Source organism: Mya arenaria, chromosome 3 (assembly GCF_026914265.1).
Source record: "Mya arenaria isolate MELC-2E11 chromosome 3, ASM2691426v1".
NCBI classification, from domain to species: Eukaryota; Metazoa; Mollusca; class Bivalvia; order Myida; family Myidae; genus Mya; species Mya arenaria.
This window is the reverse complement of record NC_069124.1, coordinates 32,432,120-32,453,770: the sequence shown is the minus strand read 5'-3', so window position 1 is coordinate 32,453,770 and position 21,651 is coordinate 32,432,120. Positions and strand designations below refer to the sequence as shown.

At 35.2% G+C, this 21,651-nt stretch overlaps 1 protein-coding gene across 1 annotated transcript; it reads right to left on the bottom strand.

Annotated features, from left to right (window-relative positions):
- Nucleotides 1-1,838: 1,838 nt before the first annotated feature.
- LOC128227103 (chitin synthase chs-2-like) lies at nt 1,839-9,824 on the bottom strand. The gene is made up of 12 exons (XM_052937310.1): nt 9,632-9,824; nt 8,253-8,447; nt 7,880-8,048; nt 7,422-7,562; nt 6,220-7,211; nt 5,843-6,040; nt 5,354-5,478; nt 5,169-5,268; nt 4,791-4,959; nt 4,354-4,422; nt 4,042-4,177; nt 1,839-3,854 (listed from the first exon to the last, which is right to left on the bottom strand). The coding sequence occupies exons 2-12, from the start codon at nt 8,435-8,437 to the stop codon at nt 2,050-2,052; spliced, it is 4,089 nt and encodes a 1,362-aa protein (XP_052793270.1). The 5' UTR covers nt 8,438-8,447; nt 9,632-9,824; the 3' UTR covers nt 1,839-2,049.
- Nucleotides 9,825-21,651: the final 11,827 nt, after the last annotated feature.

Below are 21,651 nucleotides of genomic sequence, written 5' to 3'. Positions count from 1 at the left end.
AAAATGACCGAGTTGTTCCGATTGGGAATGGATCAGTCCTGAGTATCCGAAGACGACCAATATAACAGACGAATATACTATTAGCAATAGGAAGAAATTTGACATAAATGTATAGTTCTTTATTGTACTATAGCTTAAGTTGGCAAACGTTTTCTAATAAAAACGACAGATATGTTAAAAAGAAAACACATGAATAAATGCTGTGAAATGGAAAACAATTTTAGGCCGCTAGGCCGCCAGGCCGCTAACTTCACGCCGCTACGCCGCTAGGCCGCTGAACTGCATGATCGACCTTTTTGAAACAAAGTTGAAAAACGCATCAGAGTGATAATATGTTCATAAAACAGTTAATATATCATTGTTTGAGAAGAACAGCCATGTATACATGCTTTGAAATAGGAAACCATTTTCGGCTGCTAGGATCGCCGTTTAAATATCAGGTAAATGTGGTCGTTCTTGAGCTATTGTGCGGACTAAATTTTCATAAGACTATCAACGTTAACTTTACGTAACATACGCCCAAATCAGTAGGGGTCATATGGTTGTCAATTGCAACCTACATGTGCATCATAATGGCCAACGGAAATGTACCACTAAACAATCGGGACGAAATATTCTCAAGACTGTTGACGATCTTTATTTGACCATCAGACCTGGTGACACCAAGTTATGGGTTATCTACTGGTCAAGGGAACTCTATCACTACAGTTCTCTAGTACTGAAGAAAATATTTTCGAGTCACTTCTCGAGCGAAGCGTTGGTTTAAACTTATTTATTGTACAACGATTGCGAAACAATTTATTACAACATTATATTCATCACTTTCGTTGGAACTATGTTACATGAAAGTATGGTACTGCGTTGTAGGAGAACCGGAGTAGCCCAAAGAAACCCGATTTTCCGGCTTGTTCACCACAAACAAAACTCCCTTGAATAACCAAACTTCCGGGAGTCGAACCCGGTTCGTCTAGGTAAGATGCAAAGGCGCTAACGACAGAATTACAAATAATACATTGTAAATGTAAAAAGAATAACATGTTGACCATTCATCGCACGAATTTGGATGTATGATGCTATGACTCAACAAAAAATGAGAATCGATCGTGGATAATCATAAACGATTATCGTCGATGTTGGGCGCAATTACCATTTCAGATGTATCTATGAATCATGGTATATATGGATATTACAAAGGATTTCATTCAGAGGCAGAAAAAAGCATATACTCTGAATTGTATGACCATTGTTTGGAGTGAATAAATGTGGTTTGCGAGCAATATGCGTCATCGGTAAAAACACACACCGACGAATCGGAACGTCAAATTTTCAATAAATAAAATTTATTGTAAAACAGGCGTTTTCTGTAACTTTTTGGAAGAATTTTTAGCACCAAAAGTTGGGAAAATTACTCGATTATAATCACTGAATTGCAAAGGAAATTTCCCAATATCTGGTAAAAATTGGGTGTCATGCTTGACTTTAAAAACTCCCCCACTCCAACCCCTAAGAATGGGTAAGACCTTTTGACCATACGGATATCCTAGAAAGGACTAAGAACTCTATTTTTATTATATCAATGCGCAATTACTATAATTATAATAGCGATTTAAAATATTTAACATTTTCTTTAGCGACTTAAATGAACGATCTCATACCAAATATGTTGAATACTGTGGCAATAACGATGATTTGTAGAACTTCAAAGATAAACGACTTTTAATAGAATCTGGAGCCCGTACCACCGTCATTAAGTATTATTGAACAACAAAATATATACCACCTATACAACCAGATATGTATTACCATTTATTTAAGAATAATAAAATTGTCAGTTTAATGTTTATCTTTTATTAAAAGATTAATCCGGATTAAACATTTCAGACGATACAAACACATGCATATTTACAGATATAAGTGTATAAAGCGAAATCAAAATCAAAATGTTTTAAACATGAGATACATATTGAATTATATCAAACCAAATGGTTAAATACGCAAATACAATATTGTTTAATATGGCTGTAGTTTTTGCTTGCAATGCGTGAATGATTACCACTTAGAAAGCTTATTGCCTCTTTTGTTCCCATGAAACAAAATATTATTGATTTTCACTCCATGTCCTATATAAGATCCTTCACCTTGATCACCGCCCCGGCGATGCATATCAATGCCGATACGCTGTGTATGATGCTTACGATTGCGCACAGTCTGTATTCTGTGACGATAAATATTCTGTGAGTTTGGTCTACTTGAAGATGAACGTTCATCATCACTGTCGCTATAATCAGGCCGGGGTTCATATTCTTCTGCATTATGCTCAACCTCTTCTAAATTTTCTTGAAACTCTTGCGCTTTAGTTTTTTTTCGTCTTGAACAGAAGCACTCAAACACCTCAGTGCTCGAAATAATATGGCAGAAAGTTCTCCATCGATGTGAAAGCATAAACATGAACTGGGTCAAAAGTAAAATTGCAAAAATGGACAGGAAAATTACCGATAATGGTTCATACTTTCCCATGATATAAAACCCATCTAAACTTTCTTTGCTTACTTGTAATTGCAACAGCGCTAATGATAGCATAAAGTTCAACATAAAGAAACCGTACACACAATTATTCCTCAACGAATTTAGTTCACATTTAAATTTCTCTTGAAGTTTCTTATTATTTTCCGTTGGTTTTAAATATTCGTTAATTGTATTTGTCCAAAAAATTTCCTCATCTCCCTGAAGTTCAACTTTTCTAAAGAAATGTTTTGATTCTGTTAACTGTGTGTTTATCCAGTAGCTATCATCTTTATTATTAATAACTTCCTGTCGCTCGCTTAGTTGTCTTTCAATTTGATCCAAATTTTGCAGATTGGGGTTCCTTTCAGCGATTTTTTTCAGCAGGCACTGTTTAACATAAGTGAGGAGCAAACGCATAAACGATTTATCTTTTCCACTCTCTTCTTCCGTCTGGGATGATGGAGATTTGGATTCTCGGGTACCCCAACTAATGTCATTTAAGTTGCACATATAAAATACGGTCAGAAAAATAAAGGTAGAAGGCACAGAAACGTAATATAGCAAGCCAGGAAACAAACATGTGAACTCTTGAGGGTGAAGTAAAGCCGATATCAAGAATACTACAACAACAAATATGAGAAAAATCACGTTTGGAGAAAGAACTGTCTCGCTCACAATGTTCAAAATCATGCCGATAGTCACAATAACCATAACAAAGGTGTACGCTGTGCTAAGTATTGCGGCCACAAGGAGTTGCTTTTTCTGAGTCACTGTCAGGCATAACACTGCGAACAAAACTACCGGAGTCACGGCTACAAAAAAGGCATGCCATGGCTTTAAGTTCAATACTGAGCTAAATGACCCTGCTATCATAACAAGGACAGTTCCAGGAGCTAATACACTTGTTATAACTAGCACTAATTGATAAAGCATAAAGAAATGGTTGATTTCTGCGTTGTTTTGGACTATTTGTTTCCAAGAAAGGACCAGGTCAATCATGTTCGCCATTGTTGATGGTGACCAGCGCCGTCTTTGAACAAAAAAATCCCAAAAGTTGTCTGGCGCAAACGTTTTTGCATCTGCGGCTGCACAGTAGTCTATCTTGTATCCTCGTTTAATGAGAAGAGTACAAAGCCATCTATCCTCGCCTTGTTCAAACTGCACAAGGTGTTTTCCTTCCTCTGGCTCTTTAGTGTACGTTTTCAAGACGTTGTCGTCAACGAGGGCAGATGCTCGAAATATAGAAAAGCATCCAGGGCAACATAGCACAGAACCAAAGATATGTTCGCATGCCTTTTGAAGCCAGTGGCCGATGGCATATTCGAACTGTTGGTACCACACCATTGGACCTGAAGTTTATTAATGTTAAATTTAAATAAAGTCATATACTGTAAAATAAAAAAAAATATTGGTAATAAGAAATTGAAATATAACTAAAAGGAAACTTCGTATTTAAATGCAGATTAATTTAAAATTCATATTGAAAAAAACAAAAATAACATGAAGGTTTTAAATGTTTATATTTCATTTAACAACCTGATCCTATTGGATGAATCCTGCCACACACTGCTCCGACACGGATGTTCATCTTCATTCGATCCATCATTCGTAGGACTGACTTTGGCTCAAAGTCAACATCACCGTCAAGGGTTAGGATGAATGTCTTTTTCAGCTGTTTAGCGAATAAGATTAATTAAAGATACGTCAAAAATGTAAAGTTTTCTTTGATCTTAATGGTCACATAACGGCGCGCATATTTCTAGACGAAAGAAATATTTCATTTATTTCCTTTGATTATTGTTCCAAAATAAAATCCCAAACGGTTCAAAAAATTAAATAAAAACTTGCCTTTTCTCTGGCCGTTTCTTGATTGGTCTTTCCTAGTTTGTACAACAAACAATAGTACATATACATCACCTGAATTTAAAAAAGAGAAAAGAAAAAGTTAATTGAAACTTAACTAGAAACAAACAACACCTTTATTATGCCATTATAATAACATACCCTAACAGATTTTCCAACTAAAATTATCTAATGCAGCTATTTGATATCAAGTTATGATACTTGTTAATACGTCCTGACTACCATTCCTATTGAGCTATAAATACAATATATAATACAGGGACAAGACGAGAGCCCATACGCCGTGAACCTTCTCGTTTGATGACACAATGATCCAACAACACATGAAACACAAACAAAACAGGCATAAACTATACAACGCACGCACACTCATCATCGATATCAATAAACTGTTGTCGGCTCATGTCGAAAACGGCTGTTACCTGAGACCATCGTTTTCTGGCCCTTATTTTTATCTTATCCTTCAAATGTACCGTCATCTGTGTTCCGCCTGGGAGTTGTAGAATGAATTGTCCGCCATAAGGTGTCTCGACAACCTCCTTTTTGCATGTTTTATTCCACTTTACGAGTTCCTTGCCTTTCAACACGGAACTGCTCGAAAAAAACAATGACATAAATATTGTTTTCTTTGTTGTGTTGTGGTTTCTAAGGTAAACCGAACCCAAACTAATGTTAACGCCATTACTTTTTGCAATTTATTTGTTTAAAAATTAACAATAACTTTTACTGCTTCTTTATTAACTAAATAAACTTCATTCATTTTTGTCATTTAAAACACGAAAATAAAGCTTACTACATACCCAACCGCCTTTTGTAAACATGACATAAACTGGAGCAAATATTCATTAACCTCACGGCCGTTTTTTGTTGAGCAAAATGCGTCGTCAAATACTATTTGAACTGAAATAAAAAGTTTTATTCGAATATTTTTTGCCTTTATTTTTAAAGTAAAATGATTCATAGTCGACTTTTTTAGTATACTTACCCTCCATTTTAATTTTATCAGGGTCTTGTATTTTTTTTCCAGCGTCTTGTGTCTTGTCCTCTGTCCCATTTCCGTCGTTTCCTTTGTTCTCGGCTTCCTCTCGATTTGATAAATGCTTATCTAATCTGAAAAATGTGTGAATAAAAATAATGTATGACTTGCATCTGGTATGAAAACATCAGACAAATAGTTAGTAAATATCTAATCTGAGAAATGTGTGAATTAAAATAAGATTGATTTTTCGAATTACAATGTATGACTTATTTCTTGTTTGTAAAACTAGCAATTAGTAGGTAAATAACGCAGAATTCGCCTCTAAAACAACGAAACTCCAAAATTATGATCGAATTCAAAAACGTTGTTGCTCTAAACATGACTAAAACACAAGCTGTGCTATGGAAATAGCGATACGACATCTTATTAAAGAAGCAGTTCAATTTTGATAAGCAAGACAAACTCAATTAAAATGTTCACGTTGAAGTTTTTAACCTGCAAATAGACTTAAGCAGCTGGCACATTTCTTTGCATGTTTCGTGCCACATTGTTATGCAGATGATGACTTTTGGAATATCATCACTCTGTTGTTCACTGTCCGTGTGTAGCTCTCCAATTTGATGGTCATTTCTCCGTCGAAGGAGCATGTTCAAATCGGGAAAGAAGAAATCGTAACGACAACCAGAAAATAGCCTGAAGATGAAACGTGACAATCGGCATTATCATAAACACATTCAAACTGTTTTTGTTACTCAAAGCATTAATTTGCTTGATAAAGTTAATATATATTTATATTGTATTACCGTAAGCATAATCCGACTGAGTCAACAGAAATTTAGATGTAGATATATCACACATATTATATAACGAACCTTTCACGTTTTGCCATTCGCTCGACCCGAGGAACCCAAATGTACCACGTTAAGGTGATCACAGCAATCCAAGCCAAAGCTCCACTCGCGATGAAAATTTTCAATTGATTTTCTTCAGGCATAGCACATGTCAGACTTATTCCGACCATGTACTGGATACTTTCAAGAAAGTTATTGCAAGAAAGACTAACAACAGCAATTATTGATAACAGTGGAGTGAATATGAGTGGCAACGCAAATGAAAATTGCTGCATTGACAGCCGACAAGAAAGAGAAGCTAATTTCGAAATTGCAAACGAGCATGCCATTATTCTTATTTCAAACTTAAATATGTCCTGAAACTCCATAAATTGATTGAAAATTGTTTGGTAAAAACCACTCGTCGAATCCGATGTCTCATTTCCATTATCATTTTGGTGTTCTGGTGTGGAATTGGACGCTAAGGATTCGATGTGTCCATACCCGTTAATTTCAATGAGCTTCATGTCTAAATTCAGCACTATCGAAATAATAAACACTAAGCATGTCAACCAACGAACAGTTAATCGAATAAATACTTGTTTAGATTTAGTTTCACTTGTCTCCGAATTGGAATTTGATTCCCTGATTGTTTCTTGTGTAGAATTTGCAGTTCTCTTTCTTAAGGAATGGAAATTATCCAAATAGCATAAAGACTTTAACATCAAAACAGCTGGTAAAGCCCATTTTAGATGCGGGTTTCTTTCAAATGGTATTAGCCACTTCATGAAAAAGAAAACACTCACTGACAGTGCTAAAACTGAGAAACCAGCTACAAAAAGTTTGAGCAAAGATTTGTTACTGTTCGGTAACTTTCTTGTTGTCCTAGCCATTGCTGTCACGAACTGGCAGATGCTTGGAATAATTGGTAGAGTTGCTAAAACTAAACATGTCGTCAAACTGTCCAATAATGGAAGGACATATATAATCAAATATACCTCTCCGATAGTGGTCACGGCCTGTAGGATTGCTATCTAAAATGGTAAATACAAATGTACTAGGATTTTTCTTCATTAATTTAAACTTCATGTTTTTACACTATAAGTGAATTACATGAATTACATGTTCTCTAATGTATATTAAGCTTGAACATGATTAGTATTTGATACAGCCGTCATAATTATCGATTCATTAAACGTTTAATTTCATATTAAACAGGAACAACGGACTAGAGGAAAACTTACTGCTATATGATGTCGTGTCCACTTTGTCGACTGATTTTGGAAAATTACTCTCCAAAAAGTCATAATAGATCTGATGAATTCAAAAAGTGAAATGCAAACGAGAATTGAAATCGCTTGACGTTTCTTGTTTTCAACTTGAGACTGAAAAGGAAACTCAACTTTAATCATACGAATTGGAACAAATTTTTAAACTGAAGGGAATGCAGGCAGTCGCTGGTTGATTTAACTTCAACAGTTTAAGCCCTTCTAGGTCAAGTATAAGTTATATGTAACCTAAGTTGGTGTGGGAAATCAACGTGGATTGACATACACACAATCTGTTAGCATTGTCCCACAATCAAATGTGGTGATTTCCACACGTATCTATATGATAAAATCATGTATGAACATCTAAGGTCATTTTATATTTGTGCAGAACTGATATACATGACTCTATACAGAAACTATAGTCTTTTTACCTGTGATAGATTGTTAAGAAGGGTCAAGAAGTAAAGCTTGTGCAGTATGCCGCATGAAAGCAGCAATAGCGTCAAAACAAAAAAGAGCACAACTCTGCACATTTTCAAAAATGTGTCACCACACTTTGAGGACTTGTTTTCATTTTTCTTAGTTTCTTTAGGAAGGTTCCTGAAAAATGAAGATGAATGAGCTTTCAAATGAAAATAACACATTTTATCACCGGGAAGATGTTTTGACTTCTGAAGATGTACCTTTAAGTTTTCATTGTATTATTGAGGAATTTGACGAACAATTGCATTGCAATGTCAGACCTTTATATCAAATTCTAATAAAAACCATATTGCAACAGCCGTATGTAAACAAATGCATTACCATATTTCTTGCAAGTCATCTATTTTCCCTTTATGGTCTATGTTAACACAGGTGCTATCTTGAGGCGGGCCGCCCTCTTTGCCGCTTTTTCTTAGCGTGGACTTGCCCGAAGGGGGATGTCGCTGACCGCTGGTGTGGCGCAGTTGACCGGAAAAAACCTTCTCCCGTCCTTTCTTTGTTGACATTTCTAGTAATCTACATTTCGGAAAGGAACTTTGTAAGTAATTATTTTTTTCTCTATTTTTATAATTATTTTCGTAAGTCCATGCCCACATTTTTGCGATCAAATATCTAACTGTGAATGGGTGCTTTATGTTTAAGACGTTACCAAAGAACAGGACAGAACATAGCAGATTTGTTTTAGGCATTGTACATTGTACATCGGTTATAATGCACACATTGTTCATATAGATTAACTATTACCCACATAGTGTGACCGCTTATCATTTTATTTTGTTCACTTTTTTGTATAGTTTTTGTTATATATTTTATTATTCCTTTCATTATGATGCAAATATTCATTTGTGAAAAGTTTTATCAGTGACACAACAACAGTAAAATTATTAATTTTCCTGCAACTAGTACCTACTTAAAGAGGTTCTTTTAAAACTAAACCCACCTGTGGCTTTTGAGCCAGTAAAAAATCCAAAAATAATAATTTGATGCTAAAATAGGTTGCATTAGAAAAACGGTTATCCTGTTTTCCAAACGTTTTCTTGAATTAAAGCTCAATGTTCGAACATTTGCTTTCGTACAAAACATATTACAGACGAAAACAACTGCTCGAACATAAATTCGATGTTATATTATCTATCAAAACTATTCTTTAAGCTGTAAGACCTTGAAGAACGAACTCCCTGGAAAATTCTCACAACAATTAACAGATATTTTCCTCCGCCCGCCTTAAAGTTTGTCAAAAACAAAGCGTGGTCTACACTCTTTATCTGGAAAACGACCCGTCTTCGAGCGAATTAGACTGTCTGATCTCTGACAGCGAGATGTGGTTGAATACTCAGGTAGCATAAGGTTAACCCAAAAACATTTAAAATCCAGTGTGAATTCAAAATTGTTTTCCCTACGCGTTCGACCTTTCCAATTTGCATTTAGTAAATGGCAACTTGTTTTATTTAGGTCATATATTTATGCCTTGTTCAATAAATTCTTTCGTGCATTAACTGTTATTACTTGGAACATACATAATTTATACGCATACATATGTGATTAATTAAAATATATTAAACAATTAATCTAAATAAAACAAAATAATAGATAAAATAAATAAAATAAATAAATAAATAAATAAATAAATAAATAAATAAATAAATAAATAAATAAATAAATAAATAAATAAATAAGTCTTTTAAAAAGAGAAAACTTACTGAATAATCAAGAAGTACACCGTAGCAAGGCCCACGAGTGAATGGCATGCGTTAGATACACCAGCTATTATATTCCAAATTTATATTTTAAGATATTTTCAAGGAACAGTCCGCATTTATGGCATCCATAGTAGTAATTTTGAGAAAAGCCGAACCTCTAAGTTATTCAAAATCCCATACAAAAATACGAGGAAGGAAATGGATATACTCCAGCCTGAGCATTGAGATTTATTAGCGTTTCGAGTTTTCTTTTGTTAGCTTTACCAAGAAGACTGATATTATCTGCAAAAGTGTAAAATTACAATGGCTTGCGAAATAGAACACAATAGTATTTCAAACATGAACCAATATGCGAGTAGTTTTTTCCAAAAAATATGTAAAAAAACTATTCAAATATTTATCAATATAAGTGTATAAGTCTTTAAAATGCTTTTGTATTATTTCGAAAATGTCATAAGAGTGAAAAATGTTATTAAACCCATTGATATTGACATCACCCTGAGTAAACTGAAGTGATCTCGGTTTTAAAGCTGCACTCTCACAGATTGAACGTTTTGACAACTTTTTTTATTTATTGTCTTGAAACAAGTCTTTTTTTGCAAAAATCCATGGGAACCAGTTATACAAGACTGCTGACAATAACAAATATCGCAGATTTTAATATTTAAGTTAAAAAAATGATGTTTTATGCATTTTTCTTAAACCGTTAGTAATGGTTTAAGCCATAAAACATTATTTTTATCATTGGTTTGCAGATATTTACGCAAAAATTTGCTCTTTCCAAGACAACCAATAAAAAAAAGGTGTAAAAATGGTATATCAGTGCAGCTTTAAATTTTATAATTGATGAATTAACGTACATTTACATTGCATAAAATACCTTTGGAATTTTTAAACCATTTAAAAGTACTATATCTGTCTGAAGTAAATACCTTTTCGATGAAGATAATTTTAATATGCAGCCAGTATACTTTAAAAGAAAGTTTTTATAAAATGAGCTACATTTCCCATAAAGCTTTAAAGTTGCAAAAAAGCAAGGTAAAATGTGTACTATTTAGCCGCGAGTTCAACTTAAAATGAAATAAATTTCAAAGCAGTATAAGTAGTTGTGCAAATTGATTGATAACCGGAAATGGTCTAGATTAGCATATGAAAACATGCTTACCTACGTAGACGAGTTATGGTATTTCGTATGTTAGTCGTTCGGACATCACTAGTTGCTTTTATACTAACATTTATCTGTCCAATCGCTCTGACCATTACCAAATATTTTATTATTTGTTTTATAGTCAACACTACAATAAAAACTACTGGTGCGAACCCAAGGGGCTGTTACAATTAAATAATATACTCGATTTTAATCGTGAATCAAAATGATCATAGTGCCATAGTTTCACATTCTCGTTAATCAGAATGTTGATGCTATGCGTACCACACTCTGATTCAATCGATCCGATTCTTAGTGCAACCAGTGAACATTTCAACCAATCAGTGACGTTTCTATTTATATATTTTTTTGGAGTCGGGAAACCGTCACGAATGCCTAATGCCAATGAAAAAGAACCTTACAAACACAATTACAATGAGGAATCTTGATAACAACCGACAACCGAATGAGACAGTGAATGTCCAACAATTAGACTCTAACAGAACCCATCTAAACCGTTAGATTTATCATGATCGAACCTCTGATGAATGAACACGTCCTGAGCTGGTAGTCAAAAATAAAATAAAAAACGTACTAAGAAGTTCATTGCTTCATGAATCGTTCAACATACAACTTCGAGAATATTTGATTAAAAATATGTATCTGAGAAAAAAGGAAAAAAGGAATTTCAAACTCTAATTTTACAGTGTATCGGACTCCTTGATATTTATTTGTATTACACGTTTTTCAAAAGTGCAGACATTATGAATTTAGTTATTAACATAACACTTTGACACAAATACTTCTATTGCATTAATTTGTCAAAGACTATGAATAACTTCATTTCTTATAAAACAATACAACCAAAGGGTTTTGAGTCGATCATATAAAGACAAAATCGTAACGAACCTTTCTGGATTTTTTTTTCATACTGATAGGTAAAATACAACACATGCTAACACTAAATAATAGCAATGACAACTACATGGGTGCTACATCTAAAGACGATCAATACATTTTAAATATACTTATAATATATTCATGTCTAAAAATGTCACTTGCCGTATACCGCATTTTTCACCATCTGACATACGTACGAACAAGCGACAATAACGTTATGTAATATAAAAAAACTATTGTAAAATTTCGTCCTTTCAATTGTACTTTGAATGAATAGTAGTTTCAATGTAACGTTTGTCGTTGTAACTATTATAGAAACATAACTCAGAGCAAATGGCGGTCTGAAAACTCAATTTTTGAATTGGAACTAAAAATCGATGTAACCAATTTAACTTCTGCACCCCATATTCAACCATATACCTCTGAGCAGGGCCATATTCATAAACTCAGTAAGGTTCAATGTACCACTATGTAATCAATTGCGTTTTTTTCTTAGCTGAGTAGAACGAAAAATTGACATTGATCAAATGCCAGCCTGAAGATGTTACAAATGTAACCAATGGAACCCCGTTACCCGATATTCCACAGTACATAACTCTGATCAGATGCCATCCTAAAAATGAAACAGATGTAATAAATAGTTGTTCATGTGTTTTAAAACTTATTTCTCTAATATATCTTTGTATGGGAGCAAACTACGGTTATTGCTAGTAATATGGAATTAAATGACAATGATCACATACATTTGATCGTAAATTATATCACCCGTTAATAATGTGAAGCAAAATAGTGTAGGAAAGGTTTCATATTGCGATAAAATAATATGGCTGAAACTTGATTACCATTTAAGATATATTTGTATGATAAGCGATGATCATCCTATATATCGTACTATTAATGTTGATTTATTTGACTTTTATATGATGATACTACTGACTGTGTATATGGTGATTTAATCAGCAAGGTCGGAAATAAAAGGACTATTCTATACATGATTATTTGGTTGTTTCATTCAAAGTTCTGATTAATATTTCAAAAGACAAAAGAATATGTACAGATTCTCTACTAGATAATTTATATATTATGAATAATGCTGTATGCCTGAAAGGTTGATAATAATAATATTGTCTGCATACTATTTTGTCTACACATTGTTTAAGTGCAAGAGCATTAAATCAAGTGATTTTTAGACTCTTCTCACTTTGGTGACCTGAGTTCGATTCTCGGCCGGAGCGCATGTGAGTTTGGATTGTGGTCACAAAGCCGGACAAGTGAGTTTCCTCCGGGTACTCTGGTTTCCCCAACAATTAAAGACCACTCTCTCGCGTAAAATCGTGCCAACGAGTGATTAATAGGTTGTAATAACTTGTGAGAATGCAAGAAATAAATTATTTTGATATATTTCTTTAAACTTCCTGCTCAACTGCCTGATTCATTTGTTCATACGACTAATTTGCATAGCTATTCAGAAAGCGTAAATTTGCCCTGCGGTTTTCTTAGAAGAGAACAATGACTTTTAAGCATAAAATGCCAAAAGTTGGAAATAATAGAAATGATGATGAAGCCATATCTTTAAAAAATACGCGATATCATGTTGCAATACAATTTTATTTTTTTTTTTTTTTTTTTTTTTGGGGGGGGGGGGGGAGAATCTATTTCAGTTTCAAACAAAACATATTAAATTTGTCAGACAATATTTCAACTGTACGAGTTCAAGTTTCACGATTTCATTAACTACATATCAAATAAGAACATGTTTGAAATTGATTACTTCAGAGCATCAGACAAAGACATGGTATTTCAAACTAGATACATCTGCCGGGTAATAACAACTATAACAATTCCCTTCCTTTACTTTTTTTTCTCTGTTTTAACCCTGCCAAAATTGTTATACCCCCGGGGACAAAGTGTTGCCATATGAAGGAAATACCCCCCCCCCGCGGGTGAATTTTACACCCTGTTGTTTTTTATATGCACATATTTGCCGATCATGACCCAGAGAGTAAATTTTACACCCTTGTGTATTTATGCTTATATGCACACATTTGCCCGAGAGGTTAGTAAGCTGCTGGGGTAAAATTTGACCTCGAAGGTAATTCGCGCCTTGTAAATGGCCTAAATGAGGTGGACTTGAAAATGATAGTATGTACCTAAAACATGCGCTCTGCGTGTCGGCCTGAAATGTGTTTAAATATGCTACCATCGGTGAGAGGTGTTTAGCTAAAACATGCTCTCTGCGTGTCGGCCTGAAATGTATTTAAATATCCTACCATCGGTGAGAGGTGTTTGCCTAAAACATGCGCTCTGCATGTCGGCCTGAAATGTATTTAAATATCCAACCATCGGTGAGAGGTATGTATCTAAAACATGCGCTCTGCGTGCTGGCTTGAAATGTGTTTTAAAATCCTACCATCGGTGAGAGGTATGTATCTAAAACATGCGCTCTGCGTGTCGGCCTGAATTGTGTATTAAAATCCTACGATCGGTGAGAGGTATGTATCTTAAACATAAGCTGTAAGTGTCGGCCTGAATTGTGTTTTAAAATCCTACCATCGCTGAGAGGTGTTAAGCTAGAATATGCGCTCTGCGCGCCGGCCTGAATTGTGTTTTAAAATCCTACCATCGGTGAGAGGTATGTAGCTAAAACATGCGCTCTGCGTGTCGGCCTGAAATGTGTTTTAAAATTCCTACCATAGGTGAGAGGTGTTTAGATAGAACATGCGCTCTGCGTGTCGGCTTGAAATGTCTTTTAAAATCCTACGATCAGTGAGAGGTGTTTAGCTTAAACATGCCCTTTTCGTGCCGGCTTGAAATGTGTTTTAAAATCCTACCATCGGTAAGAGGTGTTTAGCTAAAACATGCGCTCTGCGTGCCGGCTTGAAATGTGTTTTAAAATCCTACCATAGGTGAAAGGTGTTTAGCTAAAACATGCGCTCTGCGTGCCGACTTGAAATGGTGAACATGTTATTTTGTTTTAAAATCCTTCCACCGGTTGAGGAGGTACGGAGCGAACATGAACAGAGAATGGATGGACAGACATGAAAGCTTTCAGTAATATGCCTCCGAAATATGTGCATGGACCATAACTAATTGGGTGACGAAAATAGTTTGCACAAGCAGTATCAAATCTAATATTTTAAATGTAACATTCAGCCTCAGGATGTCGTAACACGATTCGTTGTATATATAATTACTTTGATATATTCAGAGCCTTAGCAATTTTGATTAATTGCTATTTAAGTTAAATATCATCAATTGTGTTGGCATATCCGGTATGACAAAGCATGGATAAATGTGCAACTGCTGATAAATGTAATGCGACTCCAGTAAGATGATGGCGCGTTGTTTTTTTACCGTGAAATTAATTTTGATTTGTCACTATGACTCTTTAAACGTTTAAGCAATAATTCAACAACCACGAAATTTTAAATAAAAGTGCACATTTAATGTGTTAACGACCGAATTTGAAATGGTCATAAATTTAATACTTAATACGAATTTAGGTACCTGTAACAAATGAAGATCTCAGTAAATTAAAATGATCTTAGCTTAATAGTTTCGTTATTTTGCACAAAATGAGCGTGTGGGCGTACAATATAGGTTGATGTATTTTAATGCATCGTAATGTTTAACACATGTGACTTTAATGATCAAAACAAGAACACTTTAATTTGTGTATAGATGAAAGAAATGTTTTGTTATGTTGACGCGTTTAACTGGTGAAGCTGTGGCCACGTAGATATGAACTAAACTTTTCGTTTTTATTTGTACACAAATACTATGCTTTTTAAGTTTTTATCATTAAAGATAAATGAGTTATTAGAGCATGATAAAGCATTAAAATTCAGTTATTTATCTTGTCATCCACCTTTGGTGTGCGCCTTATAGGGATAAGACACCAGAGTAAACGCTTGCACAAAAACAGAAAATTGTCAAAAACTTACATAAAATTGACATCGTTTTATACAACGCGTTGAATCTTACTTACTGATGTATAATAACACCTAAGGCGTATGTATCTTTTGCAGGTTTTGCGCATTTTTCAAAATCTAAATTTACTGGGGTTTATTCATGCTGGAAGGACCAATAACTTTAAAAACCTTTAATGAAACAGGCTATCCAAAACACACGAAAACACGTTCAACACGAATAAACGTATTGCATGGGATGAAATAATATACTCCGTAATTTACGGACATTGTTTTCTTTCATTAGACAATATCATTATTTTCAAACCTTAGGCAAGTATTTGGACAATGCTTGAGTAATACTGCTGAGCGGTTACCTCACCTACAAAGTACGATAATGTGAACAGAATGTAGCACTCCTAATTCCAAAACAAATGTATTGTTAAAATACGTTTCAGTTGTAAAAACGCACTTGTTTTTATGTCCTCATCTTGACATTCCAAAAGAATTTGAACTTTAGATTTCGCTACGATTTCAAGATAAGATCTTATCACATTTTGAGTATCCTTTATATGTCTGATTTTGCTTTGATAATAATTTGCGGTTGAAATTTTATACCAGGAAAATCCATTATTGTTTTTGTTTGTTTTGGAATCGCTCAATGATGAGGCAGTTATATGAGGTTTCGCTAAGTTTAACTAATCAGAAAAATGTACTCGTTCATAGTAAAAACATCGACTTGTAATCATTTTAATTTAAAGGGACTAGACACCAGATGATACAATTGCAAGAAAAATTCTTTTTGTCAAAAACTTACATAAAATTGACATCTTTGACATCTTTGTGAACAAACAACGCATTAAATATTACTTACTGATGTATCACATCGCTTACGACACATAACACGATGTACGACAGTTCGATGATGAAAACGCGACAGTAATATGGTGAAAACGCGACAGTACAATGATGAAAACGCGACAGTAATATGGTGAAAACGCGACAGTACGATGGTGAAACCGCGACAGTACGATGGTGAAAACGCAACAGTACGATGGTGAAAACGCGACATTACAATGATAATAACGCGACATTACGATACTACAATAACGAAAACATGATATTTCGATGGTGAAAACGCGACAGTACGATGGTGAAAACGCAACAGTACGATGATGAAAATGCGACAGTACGATGGTGAAAACGCGACAGACCGATGGTGATAACGCGACAGTAAGATGGTGAAAACGCGACAGTAATATGGTGAAAACGCGGCAGTACGATGATGAAAACGCGACAGTAATATGGTGAAAACGCGACAGTACGATGGTGAAACCGCGACAGTACGATGGTGAAAACGCAACAGTACGATGGTGAAAACGCGACATTACAATGATAATAACGCGACATTACGATACTACAATAACGAAAACATGATATTTCGATGGTGAAAACGCGACAGTACGATGGTGAAAACGCAACAGTACGATGATGAAAATGCGACAGTACGATGGTGAAAACGCGACAGACCGATGGTGATAACGCGACAGTAAGATGGTGAAAACGCGACAGTAAGATTGTGAAAACGCGACAGTGCGATGATGAAAACGCGGCAGTACGATGATGATAACGCAACAGTACGATGGTGAAAACGCGGCAGTACGCTGATGATAACGCGACAGTAAGATGGTGGAAACGCGACATTAAGATGGTGAAAACGCGACAGTACGATGGTGATAACGCGACAGTTCAATGATGATAACGCGACAGTACGATGGTGAAAACGCGACAGTTAGATGGTTAAACGCGACAGTAAGATGGTGAAAACACGACAGTACGATGGTGTTAACGCAACAGTACGATGATGATAAGGCGACAGTACGATACTACGATAACGAAAACACGATACCACGACATTACGATGGTAAAAACGCGATAGTTTATCACATTACCATTATCGTATTGTGATATTATCGCGCTTTCGTTATCGTACTGTCGCGTTTTCATCGTCGTACTGTCACATTTTCGTTATCGTAGTTTCGTGAGTTCGTGTTTTCATCATCGTACTTTAAGGTATGGCGTTTCAGATCAACACATTCACAGCCGATGGCCCTAACGGCATTCCGTAAATACGATAAGTACCTGCATTCGGAATTCCTTGGCCATTTTATCGAAAACAACCTCGGATGTGTGTCGGTACATCAGTAGAAGTGGGCCGTAAATTCGTAATTATATCATTAATTAAATGTAGTGTTTTAGGTTGTATTTATTGATCTTGAAATTGATTGCCAGTGAAGTGTTTTATTGCAACCGTAATTAAGATTCCCAAGGGTAAAGTCATTAAGTTTTTTAATCGCTAAAATTGATTACTACGCGATCTACTTGCAGCGGACTTAAAGATACCGAATTTTGAGTATGTAAACCGTCCATATACATCCGAGGTTGTTTTCGATAAAAATGGCCGAGGAGTTCCGAATGTAAATACCTGCTTCCAAGTATTCATTCGAGCGTGATAAAAAGTGAATTAATTTCGCACTGAATGCAAACTATTTAGTGTATTTTATACCTATATAATATTAATACAGAGAGTAAAATAGGCGTTTAAGTGTCATGTTTGCAGTTTAAACACTTTTTTCTACATGTTCGTAGACCCTCATTCAATTTTATTCGGTAAATACACAAGGTATTTATTACATTGTGTTAAAATCTTTCTTGCGGATGTTATATGGAAATAAATGAAGACGTAGAATATTAACTTTCGCGCGTGTTTAGAGGTCCGCCTACTGTCACTCACTCGAAACACACTCGCTGCGTCTGATTTTGCGCTGAAAATGTATCAGCCAATGAGGTAGTATTCTAAGCCAGTAAGAAGACCTGAAGTGATATCTTAATGATTAAGAAGGGCTCGTTAGCTTTGCTCACTACGCATATTCTTAATCATTAAGAATTTACTTCATGTCATCTAACTATTATGCAGTCATTTGTAACCACGGCCCCCAGGTCCGAGGGTATACCGGGGATAGCCGGGGAAATTGGCCGTGTTTTTACCATTTAGGTGGCCCCGCAGTGCCGGGTGAATGCGGTGGTTTTGTCTTCGCCTTAAATATAGCGGGGAATAGGCCTTACCTATGGTCCCTGGGGTTCGGGGGCATTTTGCGGGGATTTTACCATCTGTTCGTCCCCGCAGGACGTGGATTTTAGTCGGGGTTGGCTGGACCGAAAGTCAACGTTCCTGCTATGGGGGGAGGGGGGCGTGGTTACAATTGACTGGTGCATTAAATGGCTCAACAAATGATATTTCCACATGTATTTCGTGTATTTAAGTAAAACAATATAGCTGGATGAAAGCCGATCGTGGATGATCATAACCGATTATCGCAAATGTTGGGGGCCATTATCCGATCATATTTCGATTATATTCGATCATCGCATCATCACTTGACATGCGTGCAATATATTGATATTTTGATTCCCTGCCCTGGCGCTTGTATGTTTTGTTTAAGGTTATCAAGCCAGACAAATAGGTTTCCTCCTATTACTCCGATTTCCTTTACAACCCATAATCACATCTTGTCTAACATCATGCATACGAGAGCGATTAACATAGTGTCGTAATAACTCGCTCAACAATCGTTGTAAAATGAACGATTTTAAACAAAATAATGAGGCATAATCTACAAATCGGAACCTAAAACCAAGGGTAATCGGCGATAATTTTGAAATAAATAAAATATTTTGTAAAAAAGTATATTTCTGGGCATTTTTGAAAAGATTCTAGCACCAAAAAGAATATCCGTCGCTCAAATAATTTGATTGTGAATGAAAATTCCAGACTTATCTTGTCAATATTTTGATTTCAGCATCATTTGAAAGACCCCAACAATCCCTCCCCCCCCCCTCCAACCACCCATCCCCAACCCCAACCCCTAGGTATGATTCAGAATGTCGGACCGTTTGGATATCCTAGAAAAAGTCTACAAAATTTATTATATATTATTCTTTTTTCATCAACTGCATTGTTCAATGCGCAATAACTCTTGTTTTATTAGCTATGTAAAAGTAGCCAACATTACAAGAGTTGTTTACCTTTCGTTTAGATACTAAAATGTAAAATGTCACGTAAAATGTATTGTATACTGTGGTAATAATGTAGAATCGTAGAGTTATCTGCTAATAAGCCGTACCCTACGGACATTACGAACATGAATGATACCAGGGGTGATATTTTTATGCAACTTAAGTCATTCATACATGATTGACATCATTCACTGTCTAAGTCTATATTTATATCATGCAATCCGATTAGCTACATCTTTCTTAGATTCAATTAAGACTTACATTGAATACAAACTAAGGAACAGAAATTATATCTGGAAGAAAACGTTGCACTGGCGATGTGGCGCTACGGTGACTCGTCATTTTATTAAGTGTAAACATCTTCTACACTCATCGTTCATTTCTTCCCTTACTTTTATAAATATACTCAAGGAGTTTCGTCTTTTCAAGTGTATTATTAATAAGTGTATCAAGTTCATTATGGCAAACATTAAATACGGTCTTGCTTACGACGCAAATGACCGATGCTGACAAAACCTATACGTTTTGATAACAAAGACGAATGATACATATATACATTGTAGTAGTCGACAGCATCGTACACAGCAAAACGCTTTGTTCAAAACTTCCGTTGGCACATCATGTCGCAGTAAAACAATAATGTATGTATGTATGTTTCCCATAGTATAAATACGAAGTAAATGAATAAGAGTATAATGTTACTAATTAGATTTCATATTGGCTTATTGACTTGTCCGAGGTCAGCAGTATTTGCCTGAGCCCGAAAGGCGAAGGCTTCGAGAGCAGGCCATTGCTGCTGGCTGAGTTCAAAAAGGTCGGCCAAAAAAAATCAACAAATTACTATTAAATACTAGTAATTCCAAATATGTTTTTAACAAGGCACACGATGCTTAAACAGTCGATAAAACGAGAAATAGCTAGGCTGCTGATATTAATAATTTACAGCATTCTCAAATTAGGGCGAGTTTCGACAGCCAATGAAAATGGTCCATCCCTCTAATCGCGTATTTGGCGAGTTTGATAGCCAATCAAAACGGCAGAATATCGTAAGAAATTTATTTAAACTTTGGAAGTTGTATTATTAATTATTTATCAAAGCATTAAAATATTTAAGATTCACAAAGAATATTGATTAGTAGGATGCCATTTAACAAAGAATGCTGAATCGTAGGATGCCGGTTTTATGTGCCGTAAATGTTTCTGTAACAACTCGAAGGTCGCATCATTTATTCATCAAAGTCAGCAATGTTGGCATCTTTTTGGGGCGGCTCTGACACATTAGCGAGATAATTCCACATATTGGACCGATAATAAATCTCTGTCACATCTGACCTTGTTGATAATGTAAACAACAGTACGGAAGCTTTAGCCCGCATGCGCACTGTGAAATAACCTGTTTATTTATAGATTCATGACGTAATTATAGTCACAACCACAGTCAGCCATACTTTCGCTTTGGTGTTTGCGACGTATTTTGAACAATAATAATACCATTTTTACATGCACTGTCAAGAAATTTAGGTTATAAATTAGTAAAACGCTATTTATTTATTCATATTAAGCTTTTATCGGTCAGAAACTTTCCCCTACAAAATGTATTTCGTCCACAAAATGGTTATTGATTTTTGTATTTGTTAATATTCACGAATGCAAAAATAAAAAAGGTTGACTAATGAACATTGCACTCTTATCATTGCCATTTTTTCCCTGAAAGACAAATGGCTATTTCTGAAATCTAAACCGCTGTTAATCCCTACCGGTACACTTTAAACCCCATTGTGTACTATTACACATATATATTTAAAATCTCTAGTACTTTTCTGTACAAATGAAGTGACGTTCATTTTCGCATGAATGCCTCCGACGGATTACCGGCGTAATAATTTTGGCGGCATACGTAGTATACAAATGTTAGTTACGCCGATAGGCATTACACCCTTTCTCTCATATGTAATAACCAACGCTACGATACAATTAATTTGTACAAA

Coding starts and splice junctions, on each gene's coding strand:
- LOC128227103 (XM_052937310.1), bottom strand. CDS start 8,437: ATGTCAACAAAGAAAGGACGGGAGAAGGTTTTTTCCGGTCAACTGCGC. Junction 8,049..8,252: donor GATGACTTGCAAGAAATATG/GTAATGCATTTG, acceptor TTCATTTTTCAG/GAACCTTCCTAAAGAAACTA. Junction 5,479..5,842: donor CTGCTTAAGTCTATTTGCAG/GTTAAAAACTTC, acceptor CACATTTTTCAG/ATTAGATAAGCATTTATCAA.